Source organism: Pangasianodon hypophthalmus, chromosome 19 (assembly GCF_027358585.1).
Source record: "Pangasianodon hypophthalmus isolate fPanHyp1 chromosome 19, fPanHyp1.pri, whole genome shotgun sequence".
Classification (NCBI taxonomy): domain Eukaryota; kingdom Metazoa; phylum Chordata; class Actinopteri; order Siluriformes; family Pangasiidae; genus Pangasianodon; species Pangasianodon hypophthalmus.
The window spans coordinates 8,818,850-8,845,551 of record NC_069728.1 but is presented as its reverse complement, the minus strand read 5'-3'; the positions used below and the strand labels follow the sequence as shown (position 1 = coordinate 8,845,551).

General features: G+C 37.6%; 2 protein-coding genes across 8 annotated transcripts in view; one reads left to right on the top strand and one right to left on the bottom strand.

The window, feature by feature from the left end:
* Nucleotides 1–2,047: 2,047 nt before the first annotated feature.
* Nucleotides 2,048–15,317, bottom strand: clic5b (chloride intracellular channel 5b). Its single transcript, XM_026944480.3, has 6 exons — nt 14,671–15,317; nt 4,743–4,852; nt 4,501–4,626; nt 3,857–3,963; nt 3,472–3,653; nt 2,048–3,340 (listed from the first exon to the last, which is right to left on the bottom strand). The coding sequence occupies exons 1-6, from the start codon at nt 15,229–15,231 to the stop codon at nt 3,176–3,178; spliced, it is 1,251 nt and encodes a 416-aa protein (XP_026800281.2). The 5' UTR covers nt 15,232–15,317; the 3' UTR covers nt 2,048–3,175.
* A 4,427-nt stretch (nt 15,318–19,744) lies between these two features.
* mark3b (MAP/microtubule affinity-regulating kinase 3b) overlaps nt 19,745–26,702 on the top strand; it is a 55,229-nt gene continuing 48,271 nt past the window's right edge. For 3 of the 7 annotated variants that reach the window (XM_026944428.3, XM_026944429.3, XM_053242060.1), the window contains exon 1: nt 19,754–20,488. In XM_026944428.3, coding sequence (XP_026800229.1) covers nt 20,438–20,488 — 51 coding nt within the window. In that variant the 5' untranslated portion in view covers nt 19,754–20,437. Of the gene's footprint in view, nt 20,489–26,702 lie in introns of all 7 variants that reach the window. The other 4 variants (XM_034313644.2, XM_053242062.1, XR_008305256.1 and 1 more) reach the window with 3 other exon arrangements.

Here is a 26,702-nt window from a genome sequence, read left to right as displayed (position 1 = left end):
CTGTTTTATAGCGGAATCTTCTAGACTATGATTCCACAATATTCTGCAAAATTAAGGACGAAGAGTAGATAATAGAGAAACGTTTATGGAAGAATTGTTTTTATATTTTTAACTTACCAGCTCTAAGAAAAACCATGGTCCATGAATTTAATATGATAGATGCTTGGATTGTATTCTGCCTCACTTGGAAGTATATGAAATATACTTTGCAGAAAATTTGCAGCAACCCTTTGGCTGATCTGTCTCTTAATTACTTTCTGCTATAGTAATAAAGACTGACTTATAGGCCATATTATTGAATGTAAACTTCCATAAGATACATTACATCAGTATATTTGTACACTTCCCTTTAGTATTTTCTCTATATAAGATAAATTGATGGTGTATTGCTTTGGTCCTGCAGAGTTGACGTTGTTCACTCCTGGCTTAAAGAGACAGATTGGTCAGGAGTACATTAATCTTAGCTAAGGTTGACCATATATATATATATATATATGTACATACATACATACATACACACACACATAAATATATATATATATATATATATATATATATATATATATGTGTGTGTGTGTGTATGTATGTATGTATGTATATATATATTTATGGCACATGGCATTTCATATATATATATATATATATATATATATATATATATATATATATATATATATATTTATATATATATATGCTGTTCTAGAAAAGGTGAAATTAATGGAGAGCGATAATAAGCAGAACTGACTAACACATGGCATTTCAAAATGTTTAGCAACACTAATGAGTCTGTGGTGGTAAGTTTGAGGCAATCACGCAGCAAGAAGCCAATATCAACTCCAAGTGCCAGTGAATTGTTTATCTACCACCAAACCTGAGTGATACTTTAGTAGATGGACCGTGCGTGCACTGTCTCCGTTTATTCTGATGAAACTCCTCCTAGAAATAGCAGCTCACAAGCAAAGCATTCAATAGAAACTGCATGAAAATAGTTGAAATTCAATAAAAAGGACAAATAAATAACTTTGATGACTTTATGGAAACGACATGCTTTGTTGTTATTATTATTTTTTAAATATAATAATAACAACAAAGCATGTCGTTTCCATAAAGTCATCTTGTATGTCAAGTGTTCTGACTTGTAAAATGCAAATAATTGTAATAAAAGTATGCATACTCTGAACTTTAAGACATTTGGTTCGCATTGATGGAACAGCACAGACTCAATCTGTTATGTGTATGTACCTCAAACTGTCAATTAATATAAACCATGGGACAAGATATAATTAGTGTCTGTGGATTGTCTCTTCATATGCATGGAGCTGGGGAAGTTGTGTATCACTGGTGTCTGTGTCAACAGATAAGAGTTACAGCCCTGGATGAGCGCAGGACATGTTTGACTTTAATGCCATAATGTATATTATCTTGCTTGGAGAATGTTGGATGTGAGTGCAGAGATCCAAGGCATAGAATGTTTAAGAACTAATTATGTTAAGCAGTGAGGCACAAGCCCTGGACATATTTTCTTACTTGTGTGGAAAAATATGGCTGGCTCCATTTATTTTTCTGCTCTGTTATTTCTGGACGGAGCTTGCTTCGGGTAAATAGTGCTGCTCCCTATTGTAAATCTGATGGGCGCAGGTCTTTGGAGTGAGGCTCTTTTGAGGAAAAATCTAGATGGTTTGGACATTTTTTCCACCCTAATGATAGAGTAGAGGAACAAGCGAGCTTTGATATATAGCCTGGAAGTCAGTGTTTAAATCTGTTTGGGGTCATCACTCTCCAACCTGAGGATGAAAAGGACAGCTCAAAGTTTCTTGTGTTTAACAGACAATGAAATGCAGATCTGTGACACTGCTTAGCTTTATCTATTGTCAAGTCTTTTCACCTTCACTATGCAAATTGTTTTCAGCTCAGATTTTATATTTCAACCACACACATTAAGCCTCATCATTCAATTCCAGTATAAGTTCCATTTCCTTTAATATAATCCCTATATAATTATATTAATTAGCAAAAATGGTGCATAGGGAAAATGAAATAACGCAAGTTGAACTGTAAAAATATTATTTTATTCGTAGAGGTTCATGCAGGATAGGCCTCTCTGGCGCCACACTCCCCTTTCATATCAAATGTTTGTCCAAGCCACACAAGAGCAGCGAGCTCCATGAGGACCTATGAAGTCTGTGGAGCTGTGTGCTATTTCAGCAGAGAGTGGAGGAGACCTGGAGAAGAGCCCGACTACACTGCTTTACTTGATTTAACTGCATTATGAGATGTCATGAATCTTCTTTGCCACACAACTCAAAATACAAATTACAAATTAATCAGATATAATTTAGGTCAAGACTAAATCTTTCGGAAACATATATCAGCTGACAAAAAGATAAGTAAAATGTTAACACAATAAAATGTACTTCACCAAAGAAGTTGTAGGAAAATGAGAGGATGTCTGTTGAATCAAAATGAAATATATACTTTAAATGAAAGAGTTTAATATCTGAGCTGGGAATGTATGTATGCACATATCTTAATTAATTGATTTAGAGGCATTATGAAAATATTTTAGAGTTGTAATTAAAACAATAAAAGTAAAAAATATATATATATATATGATTTTCAGATCTTGCATTAAAAGTTGTTTCACTTTTATCTTGTCCCATTGCTCATTTGTTCTTTTTCTAAATAATCATTCAGACACAGCTAGTATTCCTATTAAATATTTTTATATGTTAAGACAATCCTGAGTCCTGAAAATCATCATCAAATTAGAAACTTGAATCTACTAATTAATAGATCCTTTCTATATTTAGCTGTCAACTTTAATGTATATGCTTGTTATTGACAGATAATATCTTCTTTAAATAATACTAATCTACTGATGTAAATAATAGAATTGCAGCAAATAGCTGAAAAAAGAAAACTCGTGGAAAACTATTTATCTAGCCTTGACAGATAGTTTAGACACAATCACTACAGGGGAATGAGACTTCCCTGGCCTGCACTGAGTCATCATATTTCTTTATTTTGTGTTGCAGAACAGAATTCTGGCTAACCAGAGTGGTTTCACTGCAAGATCTGTTTTCAATGATACAAAACTAAATTCTATAAAACCAGTGCAGTCTATTTCTGCCTGCACCTATAAAGTCTAATTGGTCTGATATTTGTGCCACAAGCTTTATTTGACCAGCCATTTGGCTACATCCTGGTAGGCCAGTTCAATCTCTTTTTCTGCAGGACAGGTGTTGATGAACTCATCTCGAACATAGGCGCTGTTCAGGTAGCGCCACACTCCTGTCATTTCAGCAGGAATGTCATAGTTACGATACTTCTTGGCAACAATCTGAAAAGAGCCAGAGCAAGGAGAAGCAATCAAAATGTCAGCTTTCACAGTTACATTGTTCGATTCTTAAACCTGTTACACCATTTGTAGTCACAATTTCGTACTTATGTGCAGGGAAGTGAGCAGCTCACCTTGACTATGTGGAGTTTTGGCAGGAGGTTGCAGTCTGCCAGGGTGAGTTCGTTGCCATCCAGGAACTTGCGGGTAGAGCTTTTCTCGTCCTCCACGCTGTCTGCGTCTATCTCCTCAGGCAGAGCGCTGTTCAGGTAGTCATCCAGCTTCTTTATGGCCTTTGACAAGTTTTTCTCCAGCCCTGCCACAATCCATATTACACACTTAAATAATTAAAATTGCATACTGTTTAAGTATAATTATTGATTATTAATCTACCTGTTGAAGTTGCAGAAAGGCCAATATTCATATAATTTTTAAATATCGCTACACTTTTGGCATACTAGTGTCCGTAATATACTACATCCATTCAGAAAATCATGTGATCTGGTTTGACATGTCTACCTCCATTGGCTTCTGGCCTTGAGTTTTTGATGTAAGCTGAGAACTTTGCAAATATGTCAATCCCCGCTGTGTTGGACTCCCTGTGCTTGGCTGCCAGCTTGGGGTATCTGAGGAATACCGAGAACAGAAATATAGCATTTTCCACTTCCTTTAGGCAAATACCAACTCTGTGTCATTTAATAATATCTCTGACATATTTCAAAACATAAACTCAAAGCACAGTATTACAGACAGAAGGCTTTATGTTTTCCAATCAGCACTAAAGAGTGTATATACTTGTAGTATATATATGTATATGTACACACACATATATATATATATATATATATATGTGTGTGTGTGTGTGTGTGTGTGTGTGTCTATATACTACAAGTGGCATATTTCATGTTTGGTGATTGTCACCATAGCATCAAGCCAATAAAAATACACACAGTTGTCAAAGAAAGATAATAATTAAATAAGCATGACTTGTTAATGATCAATTTGTTGACTATTTATAGACATAATTTCATCCTTATCACCGTGCAAAACAATTTTGTTTAAAGTATAGGTTAGAAAAAGTATTTCAAGAAAGTTTAAACTCAAAATCAATTTATATAATTTTTACCAAATTATATAAACCTACGAAACATCCAGTGACTTACTTTGGTGGTGCTAACACTTCTTCTAAAAACTCCTCAATTTTGTTGATGTCTGTCTTGACCTCACCATTGTAGGTGAGAAAAGGAGGGTGTGTGCCTGGAGCCAGATTATGCAGGTCAGCTGGTTTCCTGAACAAAATATCACATATGATATGAGAAACAATCATATGTGTGTGTACAAATCTATCACAAAAGCTCTATTTTAAACACTCTAAACTGGTAAGTTTTATGAGATGGATTTTCACCTCTTCAGGTCCACAGTGGTGACGTTGAAGACAACCCCTTTGAGCCAGAGGATCATGAAGAGGCGTTGAGAAAATGGACAATTCCCAATGCTCTCCCCATCACTCCCAGCCTGCGGACCACACAACACTGAGAAATGACTCACTCATATGACACAGCCTTTACTCCATTACTTAGTGACCACAGACTTTACTGAACTCCGTCAGACAAGTCATTTTTATAGTAAATGCTTTGCTGAAACCGCAAATAGGTCATGAATATCAAAGATCAGTAGAGGTTAATACAACACACTGTAGTTTGAGATGTCCCAAGTTGCTTAAAATGAGACATCTCTACTTTTAATCTGGTGAACAAGAGAGTCTGATAAAGGCAAAGCAATGAAGTACAACAGCACCATCTGTTGGAATCATCACATATATTTAGCCTATGCATACAGAAACTGTTTGTGTCTAAGAAAGATAGTTTTATATTCACAATCAAGCCCATTGGGGCTTAACATTTGCATCTCAAACAAATTTGCTGAATCTGGCATTAAGCATGATATTTAAATGGTAACTCAGTGATATTCATTCTTAGGATATGCATTTAATTTATTTAAATATCTAAAAGGACCGAAGTATTATTGGGAAATAAGGAGCCAAAATTACCTAAGAACTATAGGGAACTTTGCAGAGATACAATTTAAGAGTATAAAGAAAAACTCTTAGCTGAGAAATCCATCTAGAACCTTAAAGGCTTGTCACAACAGAGGGTTTCCCTTTGTAGATAAGGTTCTAAGTAGAATACATTTAGCAAGCTAGAACCTTTAACCATCCAAAGAACCGTTAAGAAATCTTTTAACGGTATGTATGAAATGGCACAATACTCACTTTACAGTGCACTATTTTGGGAAGTTTGCCATTTTGTAGCCTAAAGTAGAATATGCAGCAAACTCCCACAATGCACTGCAAGAGGTTAGTGTCCAAACCATACAGAATGTTCCTAATGTACTGATAGGTTTGTAGGGAATAAGGACCAGGCTACCATTTTGGATGCAGGTTAAGAATGTACAGAACATGTAAAGACTTATTTTTATTATTCTTTGACAGTCATGATAGTATTGTATTATAGACATATGTATAATAACCATTTCATATGAAAACAACTAGGATCCTAAAACTAAGGAAGAAATGGAAGCACAGAATAGTGATCAAACTAATATTCTCCAGTACTGTCTCTATGCTAGAGAGATCAGGTTTCTAAACATGGGTGCATGAGTAGCACTGGATTAGCTATAGGAAGTCTACCATGTGACCTAGGACAATAGAAAGAATACAGTGTCCTTTAATTGCCCTCTCTGCTAGCCACAGTCAAAGAAGTCTTATGTCCAATAATTTATGAATAGATTATTTAATTTAATTCTGTATGTATTCATGCATGTAACTGTTTCCGGTCATTACATTGTATTATTTTTAATCCAAAAATGAAAACACTTTATCAGACACAAACCTGACATTGTTACACAAAAAGAATCAAAGTAGAAAAATCCAGTTGTTCAACTAGCTGTGCAAGACAGTATGAAAAAATCATCCTCTCATCCTGGAAAAGTGCAGCTGTAGTCACAGATCTATATGTAAAAGAAGAATAAAGAATATCAAATCATACTGCAGCTTGCTGTGAAACCAATGACAGCTCTATTGAGAGGGACAGAAATAGGTGTGCAGCTTTGATAAGGGAGGAGCTCTTTTTACATCATGGAGCCTGTGATGCCCCTGGGAGAATGTACAGTTTGTAAAAGTCAGATACGCTCCATTTCACTTTGAAACACTCGTGTAGGAACATGAACATTCTGCAGAAAACAAAGGTGTTTCAAGTGTAAGTGTGTGTATGTGTGTGTGTGTGTCTTGCAGAGGCCATCATGTAAGCAAGTAAAAGACTGTTTCCTCTGCATCAGCACCTCATTAATTGTTTGCTTCTCCAGCTGCTCCTCTCTCTGAGGAGTTTTGAAGCCAGTACATCACAAGCCCAAAACCTGATTTAATCTTCAGTGTGGGTATATAAGAGCTCATCAGCAAATATATATCACAGACTTTTACACATATACAACAGTACTAAATACTATCTATAGTTAAAAATCTAAATGGTCTCTTCACGCATTGAGGTGTACTGCTGTAACTCTAGAGCAACTATTGCATTACATAGATGCGGGAACAGAATAACATTACCTGGATGTAAACCTTTTATTTTAAACCAATCTTCCTTCATTTTTCCATGTCCCTTCTTTCTCTTACCTTGACAAACAATTCAAGATCAGGCTCCCGGCCCCCTCCTTTTGACATTAGATCGGTCATTGTACAGGCAGTTTATCTTGATCTGAGTTCAGTCCAAAACAGAGCAATCCTAAGACCTGTCCCTTACATCTTCCCACTTCGTCCAAGCAGTCCTAGCAGTGCTACTGCTGTCCTACAGTAAACTTCTGCGCCCTTCACCAAGTATAATCAGCTTCTCTCTCGCACAAACAGCAATGCAGTGAAGAGAGCGATGGTAAAAGGTGTGCAGCTTTGCCAGGGGAGGAGCTCTGGCCCTGATTCACCCCATGTTATGCACCTGGGTCCAACAGAAGCCGGGAGAAAACAGCATCTCTGGAGCACATCCCGAGACACCAACATGATGCTTTCTAACAGGCTTTGATAGTGATTAAGTTCTGGAAACCTCAGACGTCTCTTAAGTGGATGAAAGATACATTATATTACCACAGAATTTATCCTGATGTTATTCCTGGAGTTCTAGGAATGTTCTAGGAGTACCAGACTGCTAGTTGTGGAGTTTTATTGTGCAATGTATGGTACCTTCTAACACACAACAGTCAGTCATGGCCCAGAAACCAAGAGTAGAGGAATTGGCTTCATCAATATTTAATACAACTGGACACACGCAGCACTCTGACGTGCAACGATAGGTTATATCTGATCAGCCTTGGAAGCCCAGGGGAACAAGATTCCTGTTTAAATATTTGATGATTTAGCATTTGGTTTTAGCACCAGACTAGTCTTTCAGGGTCTTATGAAAAAGTCTATATGGTAGTCAGTGTAGATCAGTTAAAGATATATTTATATCCTAGCAATACTTGTGTGAATCCCCGACTAATTTAATTAACTGTCATTTCTAATTTCTACTATATACACTGTTTTGAATACCAACACACTCTGGGCCCACAGTATATCAGGTTACTGATGTTTCTCTTCTATCTGTAACTAGCAAATGTTACACCCGTGTCTGCAACTCCCATGATCTTCAACCAGCAACTTCATCACATGACCTCCAGTTCCTATTCCTGTTCACAGTCACCTTATTATTAATAGAAATCACCAGTTTGCAATCACACTATTTCTTTTAAATGACCTGGACTCTCATTGCTATTGCAAAGGCTCACTCCAGTTTTGTGTCCTGACCATTGTGTCCTGAGACTGCACTCAATGACGCTTTCTGTCTGGGGCTAAAAAGGTTACTCACTGTACCTCCCAGTGTCCACTTCAACCCAGGAAACAATCTGGACAATACATGGTTGAACAAACAATGAGCTAAAGTAGGTGAGTACTCTCTGTACTATTTCCTGTCATGGTCCAGCATTCGAACACCTCCTTCCCTTTTTTTAGCCCTTACACTATATGGCCAAAGGTTTGTCGACACTTGACCATCACACCCATATGTGGTTCCTCCCCAAATTGTGGTCACAAAACTGGAAGCACACAATTGTCTAGAATGTCTTTGTTTGCTGTAGCATTACAATTTCCCTTCACTGGAACTAAGAGGGCTAAACCTGTTCCAGCATGACAATGCCCCTATGCACAAAGAGAGGTCCATGAAGACATGGTGTGCCAAGTTTGGAGTAGAAGAACTTGAGTAGCCTGCACAGAGCCCTGACTTCAACTCCACTGAATACCTTTCAAATGAAATGGAATGCTGACTGCTCCCCAAGTCTTCTTGCTCAACATCAGTACCCGACCTCACTAATGCTCTTGTGGCTGAATGAGCACAGATCCCCACAGCCATGATCCAAAATCTGGTGAAAAGCCTTCCCAGAAGGTTGGACAGCAAAGCGGGGACTAAATCTTGAATGGGATCTCCAAAAAGCACATATGGGCGTGATGGTCAGGTGTCCGCAAACTTTTGGCCGTATAGTGTATCAACACTGGGGCAGCCAGAAACTTCATAGATGCCAGTAGTTCATTTCAGTAATCCTGTTTATCCACTAAAGGACCCCAGTCATATCCAAGCACTGGATGGAAAGTCAGTGGGTGAGTGATCATAACCCATCAAACTGCTGAGCTTCACCTCCACACCAGTGCTCTTTACACTGAGATCTCCACCCATCAACCCCCGCCCATCACAAATGATTCATTACAGGAAAAGGAAATAACTGTTATGATTTGTAACGTGTGAAATATAACAAAACATATCTGCATGTACGCCATACATAAATACATGTGTACATATTAAATATGAAATTATCCATAATACCAGATAGACTTATGGTGCTCATTCTGTGGATTATGCTTCCACTCAAAGGCTGTTAAATGCTTTTCAGATATAAAGACATGATACTTGATACTCTTCATTACTGCAGTTAATTAGTCTGTGGTGGCAAAACAATTTTGCTATTGGTTCATTTTTCCTTTTGTAGAACGCTGTAAATGTACAGAATGAATAGGTCTACAGAAGAATAATGACACAACAGACCGCACACTCCGCACATTAATAAACTTGAACTTTGGTACAGGCAATATATGGAATACCTTTTTAAACAGTTGGGTAGTGAACTGTTAATTTACTGTCACTGTACTGATAATCTGATGTGTGAAAATAGTTTAAAGTAATATTATATACAGTATGCCAATTAATGTGATCACCTGTAGAAAAGTCTGGTTAACATATGAATTTCAGTGTGTACACAAAACTGCAAATTATTGTCATAATTTGTGGATGAAAAATGACTTCATTGTCCCAGCAGTCATTTTCAGTGTTTTCCAGTGTTTCCGGGGCATAGTAGTAGGGTCCACATAAAAAACAAACCCTCTGGTCTAGATCATGCCCATTTCTGATTTAAACCCGAATATGAAAATAGATACAAATATTTGGAGCACTAAACGAATACAGTTAGATACACAGATAGTGGCATCGAGTTGCATTCCTAATTCGTGTGTTAAAACAAAATTGTGTGCTAAAACACAGAACTCTCCTTTGGTTCTGGCTCTGAGATTTCTTTTGCCAATGGCAGAAGCATTATTTTTTCGAGTCGTCTCTTCATTCATGTGTGTGTACATCCGTGCATCTGTCCCAGATTCTCGTTAGCACAGTATCTCAAAAACGAGTGTCTGAATGTTTGTAGGATTTATATGAAAATATCATTGTAAACAGCAGATGAACAGATTAGAATTGATCCAGACAGGGTCAAGCAAGGTCAAATGTCTGAAATAGTTTTTCTTCAATACCTTTATTTGTCTGTGAAGTATATTTAAGCATATTTCAGGCATACAAATTAGTAACAAAAAGGACTAGATTTGCTGGTGGCAGAGGCATTCCCTTTGATGCTACTGGCCTTGAGTTCTACTTGTTTGCTTTCTGTTTTCCATAAATTATAGCTGAGTACATGCAGTGCTGCCTCCTAGTGTAGAACTCATGTTACATGCATGAGTATGAAGGCAGATACCCATGTGACCATCCGTGCACAACACCCTGATTTGCTCACAAATACGTGATTGCAGAAGCATAAACCAGCCATAATCCATTCTGCTGTCCTGTTTTACACGCACATGAACTCCATAGATTCTCACTGCTGGTTGAAATACAAGCTTACGCATACGGCCAATCATGTGAATTTTGCCACAGTTGCTTGTTCTTATTTGTTAGGGTTAAAGAGAATTAAGTCTGTTGTGTGTAGTTATTATTGGGGTGAAGTGTCCTATTTGTGAAGTAGCATTACATCAGAGGAGAACATCCACTAAACCAGGACAGGACTTATAATGCTGCTCTTCAGGTAGGGAAAATAACATCTTATTGCATCTCTAGTAAGAGGGGGGCTCAGGAAGAGGTAACACGCATTTTTAGACCAAAATGGGTTAGAAGGTCCCAGTGGAGCAGTGGATTTTGAATGCAGTATCCGCGTTTGTGCTCTCCCACCCACAACACAACATCTTAATTTATGACCACAAAAATAACAACACAATGCAAATGTGAAACAATTGTTTTGCTAATTACACCTGCACCAACCAAAAAAACACACTGGCTGTTAGCGAGCAAATTACACCTGCACTGGCAGATGCCCTAAATTTCAATTTCTTTTGCACATGAACCACTCATGCAATGACACACAGCTATGCTGGCCAAGAAACACCTGCATATTTGTTGTTGTTGTTCCTGTTTCAGCTGCTCACGTTAGGGGTCGCCACAGTGGATCATTGGTCCGCATATTTGATTTGGCACAGCTTTTACGCCGGATGCCCTTCCTGATGCAACCCTCCACAAACTTTATCCAGGCTTGGGACCAACACTAAGAGTGCGCTGTTGCACGCAACCCCAGTGTCTGGGTTGGTTCCCTGGCCAGGAATCAAACCCGGGCTGCAGCGGTGAGAGCGTTGTGGCGTAACCACTAGTCCTCCAGGGACCCAACCAGCTGCATATATGTACACTGTCTAAAACTATCACATTAGGATTATATCTATAAAAAGATTGCATGTCAACTCTCTGTTATCTGATTGTATATTTGTAACTATAAGTGGACTACAGTGACTGTTTCATAGTTTAAAAGCATGAACCCATCTCAGTGGACCTCTTGTAATTTCATATTACAATATAAGACCTGATTAGATGATTCAGTCAAATAGAATAAGAAATTCCTTTCTTACAAGGAAAACAGTAGCTAATATTGAACTAATAAAGAGATCATTTTGTGCTGTGTTAACAAAATATATCACAAACAATATAAGAGACGATTAGTATGTAAATCAAAAACAAGTTCAAGTGTTAAATCATGCTTTTTTTTTCCAAAATAATTATTCTACCTCTCATTTCTGTGATTTTTGTTTCAGCATTTGCTGATGCATTTTTGCAGGCACGATGTTACCTTTGCTTCTGACCTGGGAGGCTCTGAGAAGAAAACTGTCAGCAGTTTCAGACTTCAAATTCCTCACTCTCATAACTGCATTCCCTTCCTATTAGTTTTTCTGTAGTTACTGATTAATTCAAAGTAGTTACTGAATAATATGAATTACCACCCATAACTGAATAAGAGTTTAAGGGACAACTGAAAAATTAAAATACACTCCAGGCCGAAACACAAAATGAATTTGAAATGAAACCTTTGTGTTACTGCAAATCATTCACAGATGTGCCAAATCACTCAACCTTGATGAACTTGAGAAAGTTGCACCACTGAACAACCTTTAAACTTTTTTTAAAAAATGAGATATGCCTGCATAACTGAAACCTTGGACACATCAGTAGTAGCAGTCAGCAAAGATTTAGATTTTAGATAGTATAGCAGGGTTACATGTAGTTATCCAATCAGCCAATCATGTGGCGGCAGCACAATGCAAATATCATGCAGATACAGGTCAAGAGCTTCAGTTAATGTTCACGTCAAACATGAGAATGGGGTAAAAGTGTGATCTCTGAGACTTTAACCGTGGTATGGTTGTTGGTGCCATACAGGCTGGTTTAAGTATTTCAGAAACTGCTGATCTCCTAGGATTTTCACACACAACAGTCTCTAGAGTTTACACAGAAAAACAAAAAACACTGAGTGAGAGACAGTTCCGTGGGTGGAAAGGTCTTGTTGATGAGAGAAGTCAGAGCAAAATGGTCAGATTGGTTCGAGCTGCTAGGAAGGATATAGTAACTCATATAATCACTCTTTACAACCGTGTTGAGCAGAAAAACATCTGAGCAAGCACAAACCATTGAACCTTGAGGTGGATGGGCTACAACAGCAGAAAACCACATTGGGTTCCACTCCTGTCAGCCAAGAACAGGAATCTGAGGCTATCATGGACACAGTATATACAGTGGGTATATAAATAACACACATAGTTACTTTTAATATTTGTGATATGAAACAGCACCACCTTCACTATCATTAGGTCATTTCAGCATGCTGTATAAACATTATAATGGAATAAATAAACTCCAGTAACACCAGTAGGACAAGAAAAAAATTAGTTGTTTTTCCTTTCTGTTATTTAAGCCTTACATTGATGTTTAAAACAGTGTTACACTAATATCAATCCTTTAGGACAGTATGTCAAGAGGGAAAGAAACAGAAAAGAAACAAAATTAAAATTTTCAGTAATAAAGTCCTAAATTAGATAATACACCTATGCTTCATATTCAAGAAGAAAAATTGCTTTTTGTTTGTTGTTTTCCTCATCAGCAATAAACCCATAAAACTTGTCTGAATAAACTCATCAGTCCATGAAGCCTGGCTTGAAAGTGCTTAATTATTCTTCATTTGAAGCTATATGAATCTAATTCAATGTTCATTAAAGTTATTCATCATCATATTGTTTTCGGATATTTTTCAGGATTATGAGCAAAAGTCAGAAGCACAATAACTACAAAATAATGAGACTACTTGCAATCTGTTATTTCATAACATGGCTGAAAACTCCCTCCCTGTGAAGAACACTTCCATGATAGCTTTTCTTTTATTACTGTGATCTATGATGATCATAAAAAGCTGTGGTGAAGTCAAGAGGTTGTAAAACCAGCCATTGTTGGTTGCGTTTAAATATATCCAGTACCTCTACGTTGTCTTTAAAAGCATATACAAGCATACACAGTGTTTTAACACATTCTAATTGCTGTAAATATTATTAAGTTCTGTGGAAATTAGAAATAACACATTTTCTATTTAATCTAAGACCTTTCAAACACACACTCCACTCTTGTCAATCACTGTTGCTCAATCAGCAAAGTGACCCCGTTGCGTACTGAGATTATAGTGCCCCTTCTATCAAAAAGTAAAGAGAACACATGGGCTCATTTGCACACACAGGTTCAGTCTCGTTTCCATGACTGTAGAGTTACCTGGTGAATGATTAAACAGCACCACTATGTCCTGATGAAACTATGACCAGAGTTCTGATATAGAAACAGGTGTGTGATTTTGATCAATATTTGGTACAATGCCTGAAACCCATCTCTGGGTTAAACACACTGGTACATTGGACCAGCATATTGAGTCGTTTTGAGCAAAATCAGTCTCAATCAGTGGTTGGAAACCCATAGGCGGGAACGAAGTGACTTCAGGAAAGCAGACGTTAATGATTGAGAAAGCTGACTGATTGACTGGGATTCTTCTTGCTATTTCCATTGTACTCTGGATGTGTCTTATCTCCACCCTACACCAAACACTGATTAACTATCGCTTGAAGCATCAAAGTCAAGACAATTTCCTTTCATTCCATGATATAGTTTATTTGTACTTTCTGTGTAGAGACCATGCCTCTTTATTAAACTATTTGAGACTGTAAAATAGTTGATAGAAATTAGGAAGTGGGGTTCAGTCTTTTTCTGGACTTAATCTAAATGGCTCAAGTCCAAGTGATGATTATCACTTTCATGCAGCCACACCTACATGACCTTCAGTCAGCAAGTTAAAGCTGAAAGGTCCTTATGGGTGACAATAGCCCCTATTACTGAACATTAGAAGCAGAAACAAAAAAATCTTTTATGATCATTCTAATGCTAATAGATTCGTAAGTCTGTCGTTCTGGTTTTCAATGTCTTGCAAGCACATAAACTCTACAATAGAGGGTTTCCCATTCAAAATATTCTCTTATAGATAACTGGAATCGTTAAATAAACAAAAGAGCCCTTTGAGGAACCGACTCTTTTCTTGAGAGTGTATGCAACTTGAGTATACTAATGTAATGTATAAAGTCTTGGTCCCACCTTGACAAAGAGTGCAATTTCAGGCTGACTGGGATCTACAGGTTTCTCTTCTTCTTCAACGTTGTTGTTTTGCACAGGTTTGAGACTGTAGTCCACCACTTCTTCCTCCGGTCCTGCGGCTCTGCCCTTTGGCAGTGAGTAAGCCATCATCATCCCATCCTCTGCGTTGTCTTCATAAGTGGCCTCCTGTAGCTGCTCTTCATCATATGGCTCTCTGAAGTGCTCAGCGGACGATGCGGATGAGCGTCTGGACGACATTTCTTCTTCATTCTCCCCTGCTGGAACCTCATACAAACCTACACCGTTCTGGGCTTCAGTCGGGATTTCCTCTGCCTCCTCTGTTACTTCATTACTGTTTATGTAGTCTGGAGACAAACTTCTTTCTGCCTTACTGTGAACATCAATCTCGCTGTAAATCGCGTTTGTCACTGGGGTGTCGTAGGCAAACGTGCTTTGGTTCTCATACTTTGGTTCCTCCTTAGCAGAGAAGTCTGGCTCATCAAAAGGCTTTTCATACAAGTTCTCATCGTCTATTTTCTCATATATGTTCTCCTCTGCCATTTTTGAAGTCTGAGAAGTTGGGCTGAAGCGTCTGAAACGTGCACCTGCTGCTGAGGGGAGAGGACAGGAGTGCAGTGGAGCGCATGGGCAGCTGTCAGCCGCAACTCACTAACGACCTTTGTTCTATGGCCGTGTCATTTAAATGGCTGAATCACAAACAGCTCTCTGTTGCCTCATATTGTGCACTACGCAGGGTGTGGAAATCATTATTTCCTGCTCTATATAATGCGCCTATATAGGGAACTATGGAGCATTATTGGATTCAGTGAATGTGAGCAAACAAGAGGAACTCGAATCAAACTCCTGCTTGCTTTTTTATAGGATGCTGAAGCTATTTATGGGGCTTTCTCTTACAGTCTGTATTTGTGTCCAGCTGGTCTTAGAGAAACACTACAATTTTGAGTATTCAGGAGTATTCTAAAAACCCTTTCTGATAAATAAGCACTTTATCTACCGCAAGATTTTTGGGGTTAGCTTCCAGTTTGATGCTGACCACACCCACTTATATGATGTCACATGAATTAAGGCATGTTATTTCTATCAGACACTTCCATTGCAAGTGCTCAGTAAAGAAAAGTTTGACTTCGACTTGTCAAGCCAGACAAATTACCTGTTACCTGCTGTCCCAATACACCTGAATTCACACTAATTTTCTTTAAAACATTAGATCACAGTTAATCTTCCCCTGTTGATTTCTGATCTCTTACAAGTATTTTTTTTGTATTGGTACTTTTTCAAAAATGACATTTGTTTATGTAAATAAGGGTTTGTTGAATTAAATATATGTAAAATTGCATACAACCAAAATGTTAGTGTTCAGGATGATGTTAAAATTAAAATGCTAATTTCATTGTGAGGATGCTCTCCAGGAAAAGACTTTTACAGAACAGTTTGTTGGAATATTATTTGTTTACTGTTAGAGAAAATTATGTCATTTTCAGTATAGAATCTAACAGAAGTCCAACAATCATGAACATTCTGGGAAATTCCTCTGTAATATCCCCCAATTAGGGACAGAATGAGAATGAGAATCTCTTTATTTCACTAAGCGTGTTACACATACGAGGAATTTGTCTTGGTGTGTGCATGCATGTATGACATCTAACATGTTAAACAGACAAAGTGCACAGACTATTAACAGTATTCAAGAAAGCTAGAATAATAGATTAAGAATTAGATATAAAGAAGCAATTGTGAAAGTGACCAAAAGATGAAGATGTGAAAATATATACATGTAGGGTCTGAGGAAACAGAAATAAAATAACATTGTTTACGGTATGTTACAGAATGATGTGAACATGGTATTGCACTGCAGGGATGCTTTGTGCTGCAGAGAATGAACATGTAAAATTTCATGAATGCAGCTCATCTTTGTTCTAAAAATAGAAAAAGACAGATTTTGAGGAAAAAATGGTTTTAAAAGAATGTGCTTTAATGTGTTTCCCTCTCATAATTGGGGTCATAAAGGAAACTGACATATACTGAAGATCAATAAAGTACTCTCTATTCCTACCCGTCTATGATGATATAAGACATGATGTGATTGTCAAGTGTACAAAAACAGTGAAATTAACATTTTTGTAAAGTTTTCATATTTTTATTACTACAGTTTAAGATATTATAGATGCATTTCATCAAAAAGAAATTCTGAAAATTATTGATGTGACTAAAATAGTTTTTCTATCTGTAGTTTCTTGTCTTAGAGTGCATGGTACAATGGAGGGGGGGGGGGGGGGGGGGGGGGGGGGCATACTAATGGAAAAACACAATATTTTCTTAAAGCTTTTCAAGCATTAGATAATAACACAATTCCTGAAATTTCTCTGTTGATTTCCAGTACAGTGATGCTTGGTCTACTGTGTGTTTCAAATCACAGACAATGTTTGGCCTAATACCAAATAGTTTGCCATTTTCATGTCTTACCATTTTCACACCATGCAAAGCTTCACACTTAACAGCACTTAAGAAGGCTAAATAGCATAATAATAATAATAATAATAATAATAATAATAATAATACATGTATTAAGCCACTAGAGGGGGGTAAAGAACTATAAATAACAGTTAGATTCAACTGGCACAAATGAGAAAACTAAGTATAGAGTAATTTTGAAGACATTATTGACCTTGCACTGCTGTATAGTATATATGTATATATATATATATATACACACACACACACACACACACCCCACATACATATATATATATATGTATATATATATATATATATATATATATATATATATATATATATATATATGTATATATATGTATGTATATAAAGGTGTTATTTTATAGCCTATTAGTTTCACCCCACTATGCCATAGCACCCTATTTTTAAACATGCATGCAGTTGCACTCTAACATTTCTAATTCAGATTACACTTTATTTTCTAATGCAGCAACTATAATCCACTTCATGACAATGTGCTGCATAATTAAGTTCACTCTATTTGGCCTACAGATAATGTGATATAGATGGTGACAGATGTCTGAAGCCACAACATCTGTGCACCATAGCACATGAGCACGACATATGTGCAACAACAGCTTCCTGGGATATTACAATTAAAACATTATATGTATAGATTTACTTCATAATCCTAACCCTGCAGGTTCAAACAGCAAATTTGGCATTTCAAACCAATATATAAAGATTATTTATGCTTGTTTACCCACAAATGTAATGATTTTGTGTATATTTGTTTCCAATACAGTTGAATCTTCTCTTGTCTTTTCTTTTCTTGATGACAACTCAACCACACAGGAAGCGTGTTTCATCTTTTTCTCGTGTGAGAAAGCAAATCTCTCTCTCTCTCTCTCTCTCTCTCCCCCCCTCTCTCTTTCCTTTCGAACATGTAGAGTAGACCTGTGTATGTATATGTGGAACTTGCCATATATAACATAATAGTACGGGTTATGGTGTTGCTATGCAATTTAACTTAACTATATAATAGGTACAGAAAAAGGGGTAAAAAAAAAAATAATAAAACACACACAGGAAAGATGTGAATGTTAACCATTTTATAATCACCTTAGGCAAGGGAAGTATAGTATAGCAGTGGCATCCTCCAGGTTTTTAGACACAACCTAATTATTGTATGTGTAGTGCAAGGTATTATTAGCAGAAAATTTATATTCTTTTTTGGTACAAAATGAATAGTTGCAATGTCTAATACTTAAGGAATTTGCTGAAAATACCCACAATGCTATAATGGCGTACAAGTGATAAACTTTAAAGTCAGAGTTGGGGTGGCAACCGGGACAGGAAACATTATTTCAAGAGTGACATCTTCCACCCTGAGTCTCACATGTGGCCACACCCTTGTCAACTATGAAAGCCTGTGAGAATTAGATACTTGTTAAAGGTTATTCACCGCAGTCTCATTCTATATAATCAGTCTTCAAATCATCAAGTCGTAAAACAACATTTATAATATGCTACACAGTCTAGTCTAGCTGACGTAACAGAATATCCACCATTTTGTCCATAAGACAAAAGAACAACCTTTCTCAGCATGGCATCCGTGACCCAGCACAGGTTAGTCATGAGCACTTAAAAGACCTTGACTGAATCCCAAATGGCTCCCTACTTCCTATAAAGGTGAAAGGTCAGGAAGGAAATATTCCCTTCTGTAGAACTCCTAAAGTTATGTATAACAGGGAGTGCTTTGAAATTCAACCTGTGTAACACTTCATCCACAACAGCACACTACTACTACAGTAAGCACACTATTCTGACATACTGTATAGCAGCCTTTGTGTAGCATGGTTATTTTTTAATATACATAAGTGCACATAATCTTTCAAAATGATGCCCAAATTTGATTTCTTGATAGCTGTTGATTCACTAAGAATCACATTTAGATAACAAGGTAAATAACAAGGAAAGCCTAAAACTGTTAGACTTTATGACATCATGAGTGTCACATATCTGTGTATTGTATTTATGCCATCCTTGCTCATTTGCTCCACAATTTCTAACTTGTCAAATCTTTGTAAATCAATATTAAAATATAAAATTAAAAAATGTTATAAATATAAATAAAATATTACATTAAACAGCTTATTAAAAATTATACACTCACACAAACACACACACACACACACACACAAACACACACACACACACATACATACATATATATATATATATATATATATATATATATATATATATATATATATATATATATAAAATATATGTATGTATATATATCATTTCTAACTAGTCAAATCTTTGTAAATCAATATTAAAATATAAAATAAAAAAATTATAAATATAAATAAAATATTACATTAAACCGCTCATTAAAAATTATATATATAATTTCTTTTTTAATATACATTTTTATTTAATATTTTATTGTAATAAAAATATATATAAATGGGTGAAAGGTAGCTGTTTTTTATCCGTCCATGTAATCACCCTAGCAACACCAAACAGCCCTCGAGCCGCCGGTGAGCCAATCAGCTTTTTGAAGCCGCCTCTTTCGTCACTTCCTCCGGCAGCGCTGGGCTCGGCTTAGCGCTGTTTAGCAAATATGCGGCCATCTTGGATTCAGCAGTCTAGCTACAGGCAGCCCTTAGTTTTGGGGATGGGTGGAACTGAAGGAAAACTTAGGGATTCCAGAGCGTAATTTTTAAGGAATAGAGTGGCGTCGCCAGTCGAATCCTGCGCATTCTGGCGGAACTTCACTAACTTCCCAACTCGGAAGCAGACCTTTGTAAGCGGTTCTAACCTGAAGTCCCCTCCTCCTTCTCGTCGAACCGCTGTGTGCAGTTCAGTGGGCCTGTTTTAACTGTATGGGCTTGGTTTCATTAACAACTTTTTATCTGACAGCGTTTGGTCACTTTCTAGCCTAACTGGACCCTGTTTGGTGTACGGTTATGGTGGGCGCATGGTCAGCACTGCAGAAGTTTGTGTTCTGTGCCACCGGTTGGACATCCAGCGCTGTGTGGTGTAATGCGGCTCGATAAATGACTTTATTAATCTGGAGTGGCGGCGTCTTCCGGCGTTTGTTGTGCTGAAAGTTCGCCTTCAGATCGCAGTTGAAGCTGATCTCCTCCATGGTCTTCATCAGCTGTCGGATAGCTGCTTTCCACTATTCCTTCGGACCGAGGCGCTGCGAGTAGACACACACACACACACACACACGCACACTTGGAAAGGAGAAGCACTTTGGAGCTCGAGACGCGTTAAAATGTCAACGAGAACACCACTACCTACAGTCAATGAGCGCGACACGGAAAATGTAAGTATACCACTAAATCATCTTCACTGAGTTTGTTTTGTCTGACGTTTAATAATCTGGGAGGGTCGAACTTTTCCTTGGGACACTTTATAAACTTCATATTTCCTCCAGCAGTTGTGTTAAGGTTAGTGTTAGTGTTAGTGTTAGTGTCACTGCGTAAAGCGCACAGGGCGCGTGCTGAGAAACTTCCCGTGCTGCTACTTCACTAACACTGAGTTCCGTAATGTTCTTAAACTCGTACTGACACAAAGAGCCATTGTATGAGCCTTACACACACTTGTCACGTCCTAAAAACTCCAACTTTGATGTTACAGCGTAGCAAATATCGAGGATGTCCTCCTCTAAATGTAGGCTAAGTATTAAAAACTGCCCTCATCATAGACTACATGAAGGAAGAGGTCCTGTAAGAAAATCACTCAGAAGATGTCACATGTTGGATAGGATTATTTAAATGCCTTTTTAGTCCTTTTAGATTATTTAGTAAAATTATTACCTATTCCGATTAGTAGCATGAATATAAATTCGACCTCATGAGCTTGTAGGATTGACCAAGTACAATTATGACACATGACGCACAAATATAGCCGGAGCTTCATCTCTTCATTCATCTTCAGCAACCGCCTTTTCCTGGTCAGGGTCCCGGAGTAGACACCGGAGTGGATCCCGGAGTAGATCCCGGAGTAGATCCCGGAGTAGATCCCGGAGACACTGGGTACGAGACTGGAACACACCCCAAATGGGACACCAGTCCATCGTAGAGCATCACACACTCATTCACACCTAGGGGAATTTTAGCATAGCCAATCTGCATATAGTGGTCGTATTTTTGGGATTTGGGAGGAAACCGAGAACCCCGGGGGAAACCCACATGCTCACTGGGAGGACATGCTCAGAAACTCCACTGACCAAAGCTCAGGATCGAACTGGGGACCCTGGAAATGTGAGCTGGCTTCCTGCTGTACCACCAGGCTCCCTAAAATAAACTTCATATTGATTTTATTTGTTTATTAGCCAAATCAGGGCAAAAAAAGTACGTACCCTATATGGTCAAAAGTTTGTGAACATCTGACCATCACATTCAGATGTGCTTTTTTTGAACATCTCATTCCAGATTTAGTCCCCCTTTGCATTATAATAAATAACCTCCACTCTTCTGGGAAGGTTTTTCACTAGATTTTGGCACGTGGCTGTGGGGATTTGTGTTCATTTAGCCATAAGAGCATTAGTGAGGTCAGGCACTGATGTTGGTGAGGAGGTCTGGGGTGCAGTCAGTGTTCTGGTTCATCCCAAAGATGTTCAGTGGTGTTGAGGTCAGGGCTCTGTGCAGGACACTCGAGTTCTTCCACACTTCGCAAACCATGTCTTCACGGACCTCGCTTTGTGCACAGGGGCATTGTCATGCTGGAACAGGTTTGGGCCTCTTAGTTCCAGTGAAGGGAAATTGTAATGCTACAGCACACAGAGACATTCTATACAACTGTGTGCTTCCAACTTTGTAGCAACAGTTTGGGGGAAAAACCACATATGACTGTGATGGTCAGATGTCCACAAATGTTTGGCCATTTAGTTCTCATTTTCTCCAGAATGTGCGTCACAACGTATGCAGTTGCTACATTTTTTTCGTAATGACAAAGATTATCGTAACATTTATTTGTTATGATGTCAACAAGTCTATAATAATATAATCCATAATTGCTTTTGAGATTGAAAATTAATGTAAGAATATAGTTATGTTTTATGTCCCAGGGTCCTATAATGACACTAAACATTTTTAGTAGACAACCCAGTGATAATGAAAGTACGTGTGTAATTTCATTGTCAAGTAGAGACAGGGAATTTAAAAAAGAAGAAAAAAAGAAAGTGAAAAATGAACTCCAAGACATACCTTTGCTGATATGATATGGTGAGAGGGTTAGTGTGATGGAAGAATCTGTGCAAGTCTGTGCAGTGTGGTGGTGCCTCTGAAGGCTGATGGAGTGTGTAAGTGTTAATAGGCAGCTGTTGGCTGTATGAAATGAGGAGCGACTCAGCCCTCCCCTCGCTCAACAATAATCTAAGGATAGGGTGCAGACATGAGCATCAGTCCGTGTCTGTGGATCGATGAGCAGTCAGCGTCCCCAAAAACGAAGCGCTCGCCTGTTTGGACACCATTCACATAATCAATGCTAACATGAAGGGCTCGCATTCGGTCAAGAGACACCGCATTACCATAGTAAGTTTTTTTTGGGTTTTTTTTTTTCTTTTATTCTGAAGTAATCAAGGACAAATGTGTGGGGATTTTATCTTGTGCCAGGTATGAATCAGTAGACGGTTATAAGCTTTAGTGTTTTTTAATTTCAGCGTAATCAGAATTATAATAATACTCAGAGTGCTGGGATTATTAGTATAAAAGCTTTTTAATAGACTGGAACATGGAAATTTATGGGCATCAATGAAATGGTTCCTTTTGTTTTATTAGTTAGGATCAGGCTAGAAAGTAGGACTGTATTGAACTGATTTATGTATCTGAATAGGCTGTAGAAGGTTTTATTCTATAATGAGTTTTCTGCTGTCCTACATGGCTGTGTGCAGATTTTTTTTATTCCTCTAATTTTGACTACTTGAAATCAGGGCTCCACAGAAATAGTAGCCACTGGAGCATTAAACTAGATACTCATTGCAGATGTATCTAAACATGTCTAAATACTTAGAGTGGAATATTTTATAGTACAGGTTCAGTACCTTGAATATAGAACGTTCTCAAAATATCAAAATTATGCTATCTTCAGTAGTGACCTCTTGATAAGATTGGACACGGCTTTATCTGACAAATGTCTCCCAATTTGAGATGCGTTCCAGGACTGTTCCTGCAGGACTGGCATTAAGATACCATTCACAAAAATGTCCTCACACAGCCGGTACAAATCATTCCTGTTCACATTGTTCTTTTGCTTACTGAGAAAAACGTGCGCAGACCTGGGGTTTGGTGCAGTCTGTGGATATTTCTTGGCTTTCTAGACACGTGTCGGTGTTGGTTCATCATCCTTATAAACACTGCCAGTATTTTCCTGCCTTAAAAGTGGATTATGGGAATTAAGAGCTGGAAAATACTGGCAACTGACACGCAAGCAGTTTTAAACACATTTATACCACAATACTGTTGAATTCTCGAATTCGGATTGTTCAGAAGGTGTTTATATTAATGAGCTTGTTCTAATACACTGTCGTTTCTATAGTAACGGCTAATTCAGACGGACTTCTATGGCGTATGCGCCATATAACCTAAACCTAACGATAAACGGATTAAAATGTTGTTTAATAAAGAAAACTGCATAGAGTTCTGTTACTTGTAAAACATTTATGGAAGGAGTCGCCTTCAACTGCATTTTTTTATTTGTTTTTGCTTCAATAACTTCAGTAGAAAGTGAGGGAATGTTTGTTTATAGTCGCTATAATGCAAGTGATAACAGGAGCTAACTTGTTTAACGAATGTTCGGCTTGAGTCCTAAAAAAACAAATCGAGATTGTTGTCATTCTGTGGTATAAGAGGAATAAAATAATCAAACTATTGAATGTTGTGTTTTATTCCTTACATATTCTACTGCTGTGAAGGTGGAAACAGATTAATTAACCTAAGTAGGGCTGAAAGGTTACGTAGGATCTCCATGATCAACCTGCTGGAAAATTCACCCTGCAGATGATGGTGGTGTTGAGCATCCAACCGGCCATGTGGACTGCAGCTATCCAGAAATATCTGAATTATAAGCAAAAAGGGATTTATTCTGCCTTTAACATAAACACATATCCTTTCAGAATTTCCTCTTCCAGTCATGACATGAATATAATGATTAACATTGCTCACAGGGATGAATGCAATATCTTGTGGGTAATCCTTTTTACAAGCATTATTTACAAATTTCTTACCTCATCTTTACAGTTATTTTAAACTCCAGCTTGTCAGCTCTCTTTTGCCATAGCCATGTGGTTCTGTCAGCCTTCATCAGATATTACTCAGCTGTCTGCCTAAACGATTTATGTGCTAATTTGGGCAACTCTGTCCTAGATGGATTGGCTTCGGTTTATAACAGAGAGACAGTGTTAGAGAAATCATTGCCAGTTCGATTTTGTGCCAGTTGTTTAATCCCCAGGTTTGTACCAGTTGTTTAATATGTTAAGCATTTCATTAACTGTTAAAATGTAAATATTGTGGTATGATGCGTATTCCATCTCTCACTGATGTACTTGCTCATTCGTACATTTACTCCTTTCAGTGGCAAAATAAAAGAGCCTGTAGTGGTGTAGTTGGATGAAAAATATTGGTATTATAACTGTAGCTTAATATTGTGGTTTTTGCTATTTCAGTATAGTCATGGCTTTTTTTTTTCTTTTTTTTTTTAAAACTAGGGCTGTCACAAATACTACAAATTTTAACTATGATGGCAATAGCAGTCTGAGTCTTATTGTCATCGTATTCTGAATATCAAAATTTTAAAATAACATACTCAATATAATACATATTTGGGCTCATTCAGTTTTCTTTCATTTAGATAACTGTTCAGACCCTTTATTCAGTACTGTGTAGCCGCATTCAGAAGGTGAACCCTCGCCTCAGTCTGAGGTCATGTGCACTCTGGAGCATATTTTCTTCAAGGACCTATCTGTTTTTGGCTGCATTCATTCTTCCCTCAGTTCTGCTCAGTCTCCCTGTCACTGAGAAGCTCCCCCATAGCATGATGCTGCCACCACCATGCTTCACCGTAGGAATGGTGTTAGCCACTTGATTAACCCAGTAAGCTTGATTTTTTTGTCTCATCAGTCCAGAGAATCTTTTTCCTCACGCTCTCAAAGTCCTATAAGTGCTTTTCATAAGCCTTTTACTCAGGAGTGGCTTCCGTTTAGCCATTCTACCATAACCATAAACCTGATTAATGGAGTGAATCTGAGATGGTTGTTCCGGGAGGTTCTGCCATCTCTGCAGAGGACTTCACTTGCCAACAATGCCACTTATCACTTCAGTCTGATAGTGTTGACAAACAGACAGCACTCTATTTTATTACCTCAAACTTCAAAACAAAAGGAGACACCAAAAAATATGGCCTGGGAGAACGCTTGCCACTGTTCAGGTAGTGCCGCTTTCATCGCCTGAGCATTTTTGTGCTCCGCTCTCAGTGACAACCTACTTTGTTGCTGGAGTTAAACTCATGAAACAAGCTGTTAACCTGACGTGCACAGCCTGCAGCTGTGAATATGGTTAGTGAGCAACCACATCTTGCTGATAAAGGCAAAAACTGATGATGCTGACTAGGATTCTGATACATAGGCTATATGAGATTGTGACTCTGCCCACTGGATGGAACATCTGATTAAATTTTTTTTTTGACATGTCAGAAATTAGTGACCTAGTAGTGACAATTCACATGCTATTTCGATTCACATGTGATTTAGCCACTATTCCAAAAATCGTTGGTGACAACAAAATCGTATGTGCTTTATCATCACTTCAGCATCATTATCTGTTATATGTGACGTTAATGGTCTAATTATTTCAATTCTGTATCATGGTACAATGCTGGTTGTCAGGTTCAGTAACTCAAAGTAACTTAAAGTTAAATTGGTCATAGGGTGACTAGCTGTTTTAAATGTTTCAATTTGGGCCTTTAAAGCTGTGCTTTCATTAACCAGGTTCAGAGGATTAATGCATTGGCTTTTCAAATGATGTTTGAAACTGTAAATTCTCTCTGAAAGCCATTCTTGCTGTAACCAAGCATGTCACTATGCTGTTTCTCAAAGAAAGAGGAAATCGTGGCTGAAATCCAGGAAACAGCATGGCGTTATTTGTTTAGCCAGCGTTATTTACATCCTTTTCCACTGTCAAGGCTTTGAGGCTTTTGATTTTCTCGAAAATAATAAAAAATAGTGTTTGAAATCTTAATAAAAGTTCTTAGTCAGAAAAGATTATAATAGAACACTTTTTCTGGCTGTTAGGACATGTCTAATTATTAGAAAGGTAATGTGATTTGTGTTGTTTTTGTAAGCTTTACATGGCTATATAGATTTGTTCAGTCACTATGACAAGTCAGTGCAACTAACTGTAGAGTGTAGGGGTGGAAGAAATATAGTTTTAGGTGCATGACGATTTTCATTTCATTTTTTAGATGAAGGCACAAAATGTAATTAGACTTTTATCTGGGGAAGGAATAATTGCTTTTTATGTGCTTTGTTTTGATAGACTTGA